Source organism: Pelophylax lessonae (assembly GCF_965119305.1).
Source record: "Pelophylax lessonae genome assembly, chromosome: 1".
NCBI lineage: Eukaryota > Metazoa > Chordata > Amphibia > Anura > Ranidae > Pelophylax > Pelophylax lessonae.
The window spans coordinates 689,875,962-689,890,267 of record NC_138768.1 but is presented as its reverse complement, the minus strand read 5'-3'; the positions used below and the strand labels follow the sequence as shown (position 1 = coordinate 689,890,267).

General features: G+C 40.9%; 1 protein-coding gene across 1 annotated transcript in view; it reads right to left on the bottom strand.

The window, feature by feature from the left end:
• The window catches only part of CPE (carboxypeptidase E), a 112,930-nt gene that overhangs the window by 5,758 nt on the left and 92,866 nt on the right, over positions 1 to 14,306 (bottom strand). Inside the window, exons 6-7 of the mRNA XM_082272587.1 lie at positions 11,445 to 11,584; positions 9,959 to 10,058 (exon numbers count right to left, since the gene is read on the bottom strand). Coding sequence (XP_082128713.1) covers positions 9,959 to 10,058; positions 11,445 to 11,584 — 240 coding nt within the window. The remainder of the gene's footprint in view (positions 1 to 9,958; positions 10,059 to 11,444; positions 11,585 to 14,306) is intronic.

Genomic DNA, 14,306 nt, shown 5'->3' with positions numbered 1-14,306 from the left:
TCAGATGCCCACATCCTCGATGACCCCTGCCTGCTTCGGAGATCATGTAAGTTATTACAGATTTCAAAAATACCAAGCATGAAGACAGTTAGGACAGTATGCAAATATTAATGTACTAGTACTAACAATCATGGGGAGCTTTTAAAAAAAAAAAATTGAATATGGGGACTGGAGCTCAGCTTTATATAAAAAAAATACTGTGCCTTTAGAACCACTTTAACGGCATCGGTTGCTAGAAGGTTGACTTATAGGGGGGAGGGGCCTGCAGATGGGGCCAGGAAAAAGCCAGAGCTAGGAGCTCCGGGAGAAGCCATCCTAGAGTGCAGCGGTAACTTTGCCCTCTAACCACTCGCTCACCCCTGCTTGACCCTGAGAGGACCTCGACTGTGTGTGGTGGGAGAAAGGACCCCTCGCTGCCCTGAAACAGAGCGTGACCCAGAGCTGACGGAGGAGGTGGTAACAGACGGGGTCATGGGGCTCACATTAGGCAGCGTTGCCGGCTGAGATCGGGGGACTCGGCTGGGGATTGAAAGCTCTGAAAGCGGCCAGAAACATCCGGGGGTGACTGGAGGAGATCGGGAGTTTGGTTAGATGCCTGAAATTGTAAGAGCAAGACGCAGCCAGGCAAGCTGATTCCCAGCGGGAGCACTGGGAGATCGGCTACGGCAGGAGACAAAGACAGGCAAATTACACCAGAAGCCCACCTGAAAACACCAAGAGTCAAACAGCGATATCCCTCCTCTGGCCTGATTGACTGAATCATATATTTAAAAAGAGCAATAAACTGCAGCCCTGAAGCGGTGAGTCCTATTTTTACTTTTGAACTTTATTTCGTTCCTTTGAATGCCAACCACTGCGAGTATTCTATATGTGATTTGGTAGAATACTATTATGGACTGATCCAAATGGTGGTGTACATGCACAATACATGTGAAAAGCTATAAAGGAAATATCATAAAGGGCTGTGGATAAGGAAAGGGAGTGGATAGTAAGAAAACAGAAGAAGAGATCCATAAATATGAGCAGGAAATCAGCAAGAGGAGGGGCGGTCGCAAAGTCCCCTAAAATAAGTTCAGGAACAATTAGAATGTATATATCCTAAGATGGAAGCTCAGAGAAACAGGTGGTGAAAAAACAACAAGGAAATCGCATGAAACAAACTGAGGCAAAAGAAAAGAATGGGTAAAACAGAACAACAATACATATGAATTCTCTGAGTCAGTCTAGGATGGAACAAGAACTGGAAAGCGACTCAGAAATAAGTCAAAAGGAAGACCAAAGTATGAATGCTTAACTACTAACAAAAATAGAAATAGCGGCCATGTTTGCAGCATTGGAAAACTCCTTAAAAACGGAGATGGCAACAATACATAACGATTTGGGACATATTCTTTCGAGAGTAGAAGAGATGGAAAAGAGATCGGATGGCCAAACACAATTAATAAATGAACTAAGGGAAGAAATTAAAGTCTTAAAAATTGAGCAAAGGGAGCTGCCATACAAAATGTAAGATCAAGAAAATCTAAACAGAAGGAAAAAATCTGAGAATCCGTGGCCTACAAGAACAGCTACTGTACATGGAGAAGATCCAATAGGAAAAATTAGAAACATTTTTAACCAATTAATAGGAAGAGAAGAAACAGAACAGATAAAGATTGGAAGGGTACATAGGATTAGAAGACCGAACGGAATATCATCAGAAACCCCAGGATTTATTATTGTAAGATTTCAAAAGTATGAAGAAAAAACACAAATTTGGGGAAATATGAAGGGGAAGCCACCAGTAAAATACTAAGGTGGAAATCTTCAGATTTTCCAGATCTATCACAAGAGACATTAAGGAGAAGGAGAAATCTGAAACCCCTCTCGTAGCTGATGAAACCTCATAATCTTCAATACAATTGGGGGGTTCCCTGCATGTTAAGTAGGCTGGAAGGATGGACGCACAGCAAAGCTGAGATTTCCAGATGAATTGTCAGTCTTCTGTAAGAAGTCAGACATTCCTATAATAGATATACCGGCTTGGACAGCCCACAGGACCAAGAGAACTACAGGGGAAGAAGATCAATGGCGACTTATCTCTAGGAATAAAAATTAAAACTTAGGTTTAAAAAGAGGACCGGACGAATAAAAAGTGAAGAAAATGAGTGTAGGGACTTTGCTAAACCGGGAAGGGGTTTGGGGGTAGCGAGAGAAGTGGGAGGGATAAATATAAGAAGAAATGGATGGCAAACCTGGAAATCTGTCTTGCTCTGGGCCCTCTCCCCAAAAGCAGGGGGAGTGGGCCCCAGGAATGCATTAGATAGAACATCACCCAAGAAGAAGAAGAGCAGGGGGGTAAGAAGATCCCAATAGGAATAAAATGAACCTGATAGAGGACAAGGAGTTGGTGAAAATATCTACATCAAGACTCATTGGTATTGGGTGGGTAGGGAAGGGATGGAGGGGGGATGGGAGGAGGGAGGGGAGGGGGTAGGCATGGAAAGAAATGGGGAGGGGGTGGTGGGAAAGAACTTAGGATGCCTAGCACTTGGAATGCCACCTGTCGCTTGTCTCCCCCTCTCCTTTGGCACAAGCTCCTTCTTCATGGTTCTCTCAAGATTTTCAGAAATCTGAGTTTACCATTGGATGGCAATAGAAGAGAGAGGGGAATAAGGGAAGAAGGAGAGGGTAAGATAATATGACAACATTACATTTTTTAACATATAATGTAAAAGGGTTGAATACCCCAGAAAAAAGGCACAAGGTATTCAGAGAAGTTAACTGGTATGCTGCGAGTATTATATTCCTACAGGAGACCAATTTGACACAGGATACTAACATTAAATTGTATTCAAAACACTATCGTACATAGTATTATGGCGACTCACCCCTTAAAAGATCAAAAGGTGTTGCAATACAGTTTGCAAAAGAGGTAAAGTGCACTTTAGAAGAGAGTAAAGTAGACCCAGAGGGACGATTAATTTTATTAAAATGGAATTTGCGAGGGACAGAGTGTACACTGGCAAACATATATAGCCCGAATAAAAACCCGAAAGGGTAATTGAAGGAATTTTTAGGGAAACTAATGGACTTCAAAAAGGGTAAATTAATTCTTGCAGGAGATTTGAACTTTTGCATGGATCCATAGGTGGATAGTACCTCAAGTGCATTGGGGACTGGAAGCTCTCAATTAAGGGCAGAACAAGAAATTATACTAATGCCAACTGGTAGATGTTTGGCGGGTCCAAAATCCCCGGTCAAGAGACTATATGTTCTACTCCCCTGTGCACAGGATGTACTCAAAGATAGAATATATAATGGTAGAACATAGATTGTTAGACTCTGTAGAGAAAACATCTATAGAAATAACGTCAATATCAGACCATGCGCAACTAATAGCAATGCCTAAATTCACGGGTACTCAGTCCAGGACATGTACTTGGATGTTAAATGAAGATTTGATACAAGATAAAGAAGTAATAGATAAAATAAAAGAAGAATTAAAACAATATTTCCTGTTAAATGAGTCCTCGGGAGTATCAGAAGCCACAATTTGGGAGCCACATAAACCTATGTAAGGAGCCTATTGATATCTATTAGTTTAAAAAAAAGAAGGAAAGATCCAATAATATGAAAAGGCTTTCAAAAGAAATATATGAACTGGAGCAGATACATAAAAAAAAAAAAAGAAAATAGACCCGGAGATACGACAGACCTTAGTAAGGAAAAGAGACGAATTGAAAGATCTATTGAAACAGGAGAACAGAGAGGTATTCAATAGAATGGCTAAAGATAGATACCAATGGGGGAACAAGCCAGGGAAATACCTAGCAAGATTACTAAAAAATAAAAAATTTATAATCTGTATAGAGAAAATGTTAAACAGTAAAGGGGAAACAGTATATACGACAGCAGATATCGCTATAGTTTTCCATAGTTATTACAGTTAACCCTGCCGGTATTCGGGACCTCACGCACTTATTGACCTTGGTGGGAACTATATATCCATACACTGCTCTTTTGGTGCTTTTTGGTCAGTAATAGCATCAAATACACTATTAATTTTGCCTTTATCTTGATATATTTACTTATATAGACCCCTATTTATGCCGCGTTTGGAGTTCTTGGAACGCTAGCTCATCTCTATCTATTAACTGTGTCCATCAGTGAGCAATACATCCTGTATTGCAGCCGTCACTAAATGGCGGCCCGCGGTCCATTGACGGCCCGCACGATGCTTCCGCCCGGACTGCGAGGCCGCCTCCTGTTATCAGTCATTGGTTTGCTGGGACTGCGGGTGTCCCAGCAACCAGTGATGTGCTGTGTGTGTGCCACGCCCCCTCCTTACTGCGGTTCCCGGCTCACTCGCAGCCGGTGTCCTGTCGGGCCGCGAGTAGGGGCGTGACGTCACGCGCGCGCCCCCTGCTCCTGACTGCGGCTCCCATTCAGCCGGGCAGTGAGTTGGGGCGTGACATTATGTGTGTGCCCCGCCCCCCTGCTGCTCGCGGCTCCTCCGCTCCTGGCTTGGCTACTGGCTCCAGGTATGTGGAGCACAAGGGGAAAAAGCAATGTGGTCCCCAATTTCATAGCTGCACTTAAAGCTAATGAGAGGTTTTTAAAGTGATGGTCATATTTTGTAGTGCTCATTAGAGTGCCCCATAAAAAAAAAAAAATGTGCCCATCATAGTGCCCCCTAACATAAAATGTGCCCATTAGCGTGCCCCTTATTTTATGTTAAGGGGCACTCTAATGGGCATATTTTATGTTAAGGGGCACTCTAATGGGCATATTTTATGTTAAGGGTCACGCTGATGGGCATATTTTATGTTAAGAGGCTCTCTAATGGGCATATTTTATGTTAAGGGTCACGCTGATGGGCATATTTTATGTTAAGGGTCATGCTGATGGGCATATTTTATGTTAAGTAGCACTCTAATGGGCATATTTTATGTTAAGGGGCACTCTAATGGGCATATTTTATGATAAGGGGCACTCTAATGGGCATATTTTATGTTAAGAGCAACACTGATTTACACATTTTGTTTTGCCCATCAGAGTGCCCCCTAACATAAAATGTGCTCATCAGAGTGCCCCCTAACATAAAATGTGCCCATCAGAGTGCCCCTAACATAAAATGTGCCCATCAGTGTGCCCCCTAATATAAAATGTGCCCATTAGAGTGCCCCCTAACAAAATATGCCCATCAGAGTGCCCCCTAACATAAAATGTGCCCATCAGCGTGCCCCTTATTTTATGTTAAGGGTCACGCTGATGGGCATATTTTATGTTAAGGGGCACGCTGATGGGCAAATTTTATTCTAAGGGGCACGCTGATGGGCATATTTTATGCTAAGGGTCACGCTGATGGGCAAATTTTATGGTAAGGGTCACGCACGCTGATGGGCACCTTTTATGTTAGGGGTCACTCTGATTGGCACATTTTATGTTAGGGGGCACTCTAATGGGCATATTTTATGTTAAGAGCAACGCTGATGGACACGTTTTGTTTTGCCCACCAGAGTGCCCCCTAACATAAAATGTGCACATCAGAGTGCCCCCTAACATAAAATATGCCCATCAGAGTGCCCCCTAACATAAAATGTGCCCATCAGAGTGCCCCCTAACATAAAATGTGCCCATCAACGTGCCCCTTATTTTATGTTAAGGGTCACGCTGATGGGCATATTTTATGTTAAGGGGCACGCTGATGGGCATATTTTATGTTAGGGGGCACGCTGATGGGCATATTTTATGTTAAGGGACACTCTAATGGGCATATTTTATGTTAAGGGGCACGCTGATGGGCACATTTTATGTTAGGGGGCACGCTGATGGGCATATTTTATGTTAAGGGGCACTCTAATGGGCATATTTTATGTTAAGGGGCACTCAAATGGGCATATTTTGTGTTAAGAGCAACGCTAATTTACACGTTTTGTTTTGCCCATCAGAGTGACCCCTAACATAAAATGTGCCCATCAGAGTGCCCCCTAACATAAAATGTGCCCATCAGCGTGCCCCTTATTTTATGTTAAGGGCCACGCTGATGGACACATTTTATGTTAAGGGGCACTCTAATGGGCATATTTTATGTTAAGAGCAACGCTGATGGACACGTTTTGTTTTGCCCATCTTTCTGAGTCATAGCACAGACTTCAGATTCAGACCTCAGCCCAAAGAAAATTTTAGCGACCGGACCTCCTTGAATTTTAATTCATTACCCCTGCTGTATTGGGTTATCCAGTTCCCCTCACTCCACCGTCTGACATTCTTTTTTTTTATTGCCTTTTTACTGGGTAGGTTCCCTCTTTGTTACCATATCTTTGCATATTAACCATTGTTATACTATCTCCTCAGTCTGTGCCCTTTTGGGTTCAATTTATTCTAGTCCATGCCCCCTGTGGGTTCATTTATTCTATCTATTTCAACCCCACATTAACCATGACTAAATGTTTGTATAGATAATGACCCATTAACGGTGAGTCTCACACCATATATTAATACCATGTCTCTATTCCAATCCTCTATACTCTTAGGGTACCTTGACCTCCATTTATTTAGGCAGTCCATACCTGCCTGGGGGGCCAGATTCTGTCTTCGGTCGGTTTCGCCATTTTTGCAAGTAGCTATACAGGTGGGACCACCCATGTCATTCATGTTCAAGCATTTAAATCAAACTAATTTTGTTTTCTCTGTATGATATAGCCATAGAATTTATGTATGTATATTAATTAAATGTCCCTTATATAATAAAGTAAATAACCGCGCTAAACCACAAAAAATTCAATCTGTGAAGAGTTGAATAAAACAAAGCTGCAGCTGCAGTGGGACACACCAAAAATAATATATAAACAAGTAAAGCTGCGCTAAGTGATAAATATGATAAACACATATAAAAAATGATATCCCTAAAGGTATCCAAATAAAAATAAATATAAATGAAAACAAAGAAATATCAAATACTTATGTGCTCTTGCAATTAAATAAATTAGGTGACATCCAAGGGTGTCAAAAACATGAATCACAGTGTCCAATAAATTATGTAAATAAAGTCCAAAGATGAGTGTAACAGTGCTCAAAAGCAAACCTCCACCGTTCAATAATGCTATCACCGTGCTGGAAGTGAATCACGCTAATGCGCTTACCAGAACGCCATATATTTAGGCATATAGTACTCGGAGGGTGAATCAACCAGCTCAACCAGGACCTTGACACCTCCACTTAGACCGGCAAGGTGGTTCCGCTCAAATCAGCCAGATGGTAGACCCCGAAAATCTGGACAATCCACGGTCCAGCAATGGTCATAAAGGAATGATAACCACCATAGTGAAGTACGTATATGGGGAAGACGTCATTTGTGACGAAACACGTAGGGAAGGCGTGCTGACGTCACCACGCAATACCCGGAAGCCGGGCGGCTGTGTGTTTTTCTTTTGGATCCTGCCGATAAGCGCTGTTTTACCATACACATGTGAGTTTTCTACCTTTTAATAAATTGTTTACATATACGTTAAAGACGCTGCGTCAAGCGCTCCCCTCAAACTTATACCCACTCCCAGAAACCTCTGCGGCAGAATCTGCCTTTCGGGGTAGATACGGGCCTGAATGTGCCACTGATTGGGCTTCCTCCACTACCCAATGAGAATCCTCTCATGGAGCCAGTGGGGAGACTCCCCTCTCAGCAGCCACACCTGGGAGACATGACAGCCCAGCTGAAAATCATGACCCTGCTGTTAGGCAGCCAAGGCCCACTATACTTTATCTAGCACCTACTTTGTAGGGTGCTACATAAGGATAATTACCGGAATATACATTTTAGACAACCCATAGTACTGCTTATTTCACAATATAGATAAGACCAAAAAACAATATAAATGCACAGTAGTGCCATATTTATAAAATGCAACAAAGAGTAACACCAAAAAAATAGCAGGGCCCACAAAAACGCACAGGTAAAAAATGGTTTAAAAGGATTGAATATATATATAAAATGGAGTTCTGAAGCAGTAGGGATGAGGACCAAGCAGAAAGATTTGCTAGTATATGGGGTAGATGGATACAATTTAGGAATACTAAAGAATATGCTGAAATAATGATAGAAGAAGGGAAGGAGAGACAAGGGACTGAGGGGAGGTAGAATGGGCAGCGCAATTAGGATGGGGTGGGGGGGGGGGTGAAGGAAATACAGTTTAGACAGGAAGAGGGGATAAGAAGTATACTTTCTTAACTAAATGTGTATTTTTCTTTTCTCTATGACTTGAACTGTATCTTCCTCTATGTTTTATATTTGGAAAACCAAATAAAGTTTAAATGAAAAAAAAAGCACTTTAATCACCACTGGGGTTTTTATTTCTTGCTACTTTACTTCTTGCTACTAGATTACTGACAACACACAGAAGTACTTATGCTTGTCTTTAAATTAGCTCTTTACTGAAAATGGAAGAATCCTGGATCTTGGGCACAGGATTTATATGGAGCTTCCATTTCTTTCTAAACCCAGTTTAAGGTCCAACAACCTCCTGGTGCTAATCTCTGCCCCATTTGATTCAACTATTACATGTGAACACTTCTTTTGGAACAGTCTGGACCTAGGATGCAGGGTCCTCTTAGCACACACAAGAACTGATTTGAAGACAACTGCAGGTATTTGCATGTGCCACAAGTTGCCTGAACTTTTCCCAGTAATGTCAGTACGTCAGTGTGTTAGTGAGCCTAGCAGGTTTACACACATTTATTCTCTAAATTCTCAAATATACATATCTATACACTTTCCTTTCCGAACACATCTGGTTCTCATATCGTATTTCTGGCCACACAGCAATTTTCAAGCAATTTCAACCACATTTAAGCAGCTTTCAATCTATAAAACAATCAATAAAGATAATGCATCTAGCTATCTACAGTTGCCATTGTTTATTGGTTTTATTAGAAACTGTGTATGGTAGATTGCCTTGAGCCATTTTTGTAAAGATGAGCTGGTTTAAAGTGTGTAAAATTGCATGAAAACTGTGTATGGCTAGCATATCTGACGTTTTAAATAGAACCTTGCTATACCACCGTCCTTATCTATAAAAGTAGTTGGAAAAACATATTCACGTAATTCACAGTAGCCAATCAGATTTAGATTAGGTACTTTACAGTAATAGCTAAACATTTGTCTGTCATTTAGTTGTGGGAGACAGTTTTTACTTTATTTTTTATGTATCATATTACTAATATGTTTTTAAATAAACAACAATAATGGTGCATGTTTAGCAGACAAAAATTACAATGAATGCAATGCATTTGAAATAAAGTCTAGTGCTTTAAGCACTGTGGGGGAGATTTACTAAAACTGAATCTGGTGCAGCTGTGCATAGTAACCAATCAGCTTCTAGGTTTAAGGCCCCTTTCACACATATGGTCCGTTCAGTTCATCAGTTCAGTCACGTCAAAATGTATCCGTTTTTCATCCATTTTTCATCAGGTTTTTTTTTATATCTGCTACCAATGCAAAAACAGATGAAAAACGGACCGTTTGTCCGTTTACATCAGTTTTTCGTCCGATCCGTTTTCTTGACGGATAAAAATAGGGCATTCATCCATTCAAAAAAACGGACATTGACGGAAGCAGATGAAAATGGATGTTAATGGATGATCATCCGTTGTCATCCGTTTTTACATAGAGATGCATTGATGTCCGTTTTTCATCCATCAACGGACTGTATGTGTGAAATGGGGCTTATTATGAAAGCCTGATTGAACAAGCTGAACTTAGAAGCTGATTGGTTACTATGCACAGCTGCAGCAGATTTTGTGTGCACCGGTTTGAGTAAATACCCCCCCCAGTGTAAATGTTTAATATGTCCCATACCACTATCTACCAGATCAACTATAACTGTATGATGAACAAAGTTTAAACAAATACTTTAATTATGTATTTTCTTCTCCCTGGGCTCATTAAATGACAAAGCCTAGAGTCGTCTTCCAGACTCACCTGTGGTTATATCATGATTGATCCCATCTATTGATATTGTTGCATTAGCAATGGGATTTCCCTGATGGTCCTTGACAAATCCTTTCACTCCACGATGCACCTGGAAAATAGATAAAGTTGATAGCAGGCTATGTCTACCAGTAAGTGTCAAAAGATAAAAAATCCATGCAGATGTATAAAAACATCTTCTAGTTACATAGTTTAGGTATTCCTTTTAAAACCAAACCTTCATTAAAATTGCTAATTATTTTTTTCTCCGGAACGCAGCCTGTGCTGCTTTAACCTTTCTCACCTAGGCAAGAATGACTCCAGCCTATAGAATCTTGAGATACCCATTTCACGCAATCTAGGAGGCTTTGGGACTATGTAGCACACATTGTGCATGCACAGTAGAGGGTTATTAGGTGGCCCACAGCCAGGACCTGGGCAGAAACTTTGTAATCATAATCCTTTGTCAAAAATTATGTCTCCCCGTTGCCAAACAGTCCAAGCATATCGTTTTCAATACAGAGGCACACCTATATATGCTTGAAGAAATTCCTACTACTGCTTCTATTAAGGTCAGATGGATTATCAACAATGAATGTTGATACCGAGACAGGTCATTCTATTAGGTTCTTCCAACTGAAGGAAAGGAGTGCTAAGAGTTAGGGCTCTTTCACACTATGTGTCCGTCGGACGGACTCCGTTTATCTCAGCTGGGGATTGATCTGCCGATCCCCCACTGAGCAGGAGGATGACAGCTGTTCTCTGCACTGTGTGCGGAGACACAGCTGTCAGTTCCCCATACATCTCTATGGGGGAATCAGATGGGAACGGACCGTCGGTCCGTTCTCATCCGATCCCATCTGATCCACTGGACGGATGGAAAATAGGGTTTCCATCCGTCCAGATTTGACGGATCAGATCAGATCGGATGTCAGCGGACATGTCTCCGCTGACATCCGATGCCCCATAGGGATGCATGGGGGGACCGTTCAGATCCGCCAAAAAAACGGACAGGCGGATCTGAATGGTCCGCTTGTGTGAAAGAGCACTAAGGGTCTGATTGCTAACATAACCTGTAGTAATAAGACACATACTGATGGGAAATCACACGATCAGGAAATTATACTTCTGGTAGTTTTCTGTACACAAAGCACCCCATGTGTTGTTATGGTGTAGGAAGAAACCTCAGAATTTTTTTGGAGTTTAACAAAATCAGAGATGCAGATTGAAACAAAGTCAATATAAATTATACTAAATTACAAAATGTGTATGTTTAGCAAATGGCATGTAGTATGTGTGGAAATTATATATAATACAGAAGCCATTTTCAGAAGGAGTAGAGTTTACCCAATTATCTAGTACAGAACGTTATGGTAATTCATGGGCCTTATATTCTTTTAAACTGTTCTATTTTATACTGGGATTGAGAAAACAATACTACTTGCAGAATACTTGGATAACAAATAAACATGTATTACCTCCAAAAAACAGCAAATACCTGCTTAATGTAATTTACTAGAGAGTCCTTGTTTTCTTCCCAGTAATTCTTTAGAAGTTCTTCAGGTGGAAACTTGTCACAGCTCAGCTCCACAGTTATTTCAAATGAGTTACTGCTTAAATAATTGAAATCCTGCATTCCTGAAATTCAAGCACATTGTTCAATGGTGTTTACTGGGTGACTTCATGGAAACCACATCCCTTAACTGTAGGTTATAAAACCTGTAACATGTGTAGTAGAACTTTAGGAAAACCTTTTTTTTTATTTTGGATAGAGCAAGGGAGGGTTGTAACCCCTGTCAGGTTATTTTTCACCATCTGTGTCCCATTGGATATTTCCTTTCACTTCCTGTCCCATAGCCAAACAGGAAGTGAGAGGAAATCCCTGCAAATTAAGGGAATTCCCTGGGTACCCCCAAGTCACCAAAATGTGTCCCCATTGGAAGATTTCCCCATTATTACTTTTCTGGGGACAACCATTTTCTTTCATTTTCAATGATAATGGTAAACTGGATAAATGGAAAGGGTTATTCTCCCTAACAAGGGCACAGACAGCAATAAAAAATAACGGGTTCTAATCCCTCCTACTCTATCCAAAACGAAAAAACAAAGTTTTGCCTTTAATTATACTTTAGGTTTGCTCTAGACACTAACTACAGCTCATGCTGGTTCCATCTACTAAAACAGAAAGGCAGCAAACCAGTTGTGTTGAGGTCCATAGGTGGAGAACAATGGACATTAAACAAATGTCATCATTTGCACTGCTTTCTGCATCAGTCAGTTTGACCACAGTGAGGATTACTGCCTAAAGAAATCAACAAAACCTTCATCACTGCTACATTCCTCAACCCTAACTAAAGGGAAACATTTCCAGATGTGCGTAGCAAAGCTTCACTGCTATTACTGTATATACAAATACAGTAAAAAGGTGGAATAAAGGAGGTGTTGCTTAATCCTTCCAACATCCCTCTTAAACCTGTCCATGTTTTTATGTGAAAATCAATAGAATTTGTTTATGCTAGTAAATAATTTACCCTAAAAGATTGGAATGAAAATCAATAAATAGGATACTGCTTGCACACCCTAAGGGGAAAATATAGAAAATAAGAGAACACAATGGAATTGGGTGGGATTAACATATTCCTCCAAAGAAAAAAAGTATCAAACAACCAATAGCAAAGTAATAACAGCACACCGCTGTCTGTTTAGAATTATAGAGATAATATATTAGCAAATAGTTATAGTATAATACACATACAGGACATATGTATACATTGTGGCTGGACTGTGCTCCAAACAATGCTAACGCTATATAAAGGAATTCTACCTAGAGTCTCAGTGATACAATAGTCATAAGAAAGGTGTACATCCACCACAAACATTATATGTGAAGAAGCCCAAGATACCGAATACCAACTTTTATTTTTTTTTGAGGTTGTGTTTGGCTTGACAAAGGAGGTTCTCCTCTCTGAAATATTTGCATCATTCACATTTATGCCTTAATTTAGGCAAGGATGAATTTACTATTAGACAAAGTAGGCCTGTGCCCTAATGCAGCAAAAAACAAAAAGTTATCTGCCATTTTTTTCCCACAATAAGAGAAAATACAGTCATGGAAAAGGGAAAAGTACTGGAAATCACACATCTCTGCAAAACACAGTAAGAAGGTGTTTGACAGCCTGAGCCTAGGCTTCAACCAGTCCACCGGAGCCTGGGCTGAGGTTGTCCTACATCTTCTATGGGGTTTTGCAGAGATGTGTGACTTCCAGGACTTTTCATTAGATATCTAAAACTGAGAGGAGCTCTGTCTTTGTGTGCACCCCAAGCGGTTGCTACATAAGAGGGCCTGCTGGAGCCTTGAGCAGCAACTGTCATTTTAGTTTGGGTCACAAGAAATACAGTCATCTCATATAAGCTTATTTACTGACACAATATTCTAAAGATGGCCATGCACTGTGCAAACTGTGACCAGTTCTTGATTAACCTGGTTGAAATTCACTTGGCAGGTGGTCCTGTCGCCCCCCACTCAACATTCTTCAACTGAAAAATTGAAGGAGCCAAGCATTAACTTTTTGGTCAAACAGCGACTGCATTCAATCAGATGCGGCCCCTCTTTGGGAATTCTGACAGCTGCTGCCGTTAAAATTCAATAACCCAAAAGGGGGATTTATCCATCTGTGCTGTATAGTGTGGATGGAGGAATATGTTAGATTTTTTTTTGTTTAGTCTTCAGTATATGCCAGTGTATGGCTAGCCTAAATCAGGGGAGGACCAAAAGACAAGAAAATGTTCTGCGAAAATGAATAATCCCAGCAGGGGATATTTTTGAGGTGCTAGAAGTTGTGTATCTACAAGTTCTAGTAATATAATTGATGCAAGATGTAGAACTAGGCAGTGAATATATGGTTTTGACCCCTGCCAGATGCGTGCTGATTGATGGGGCAAATATAGTGCAATGGGCTAAATGACTCAGGACACATGCAAGAAGTAGGGGCAGTGGTGGTACAGGACAGCTGTCTTAGTGTTTTTTTTTTAACATTCAGGCCATGGTCAAGGGGGGAGCAATATGAGTGACACTGCAGCAACACAGACATGGGATACTCTTCCACATTCAAAGCCCATGTGGATCTAGCTTTGGAGTCATGCCCATCCGGAAGCATTAAAAAACAACAATCTTGGTGTGGTTCCTGTCTGGTTCATAGAGAGCCACAGCACAATCTCTACCTGACTCAATGATCTTAGAGCTTGTGTAGATTGGCTTTCCTTTCCAGCATTTTACTTGGGTTTGAAACAACCTTTAAAGGCATGTCAGGTCACTTCAATTAAAAAAAAAAATGTGAAGTGTTGATAATTGTTCAGAGAC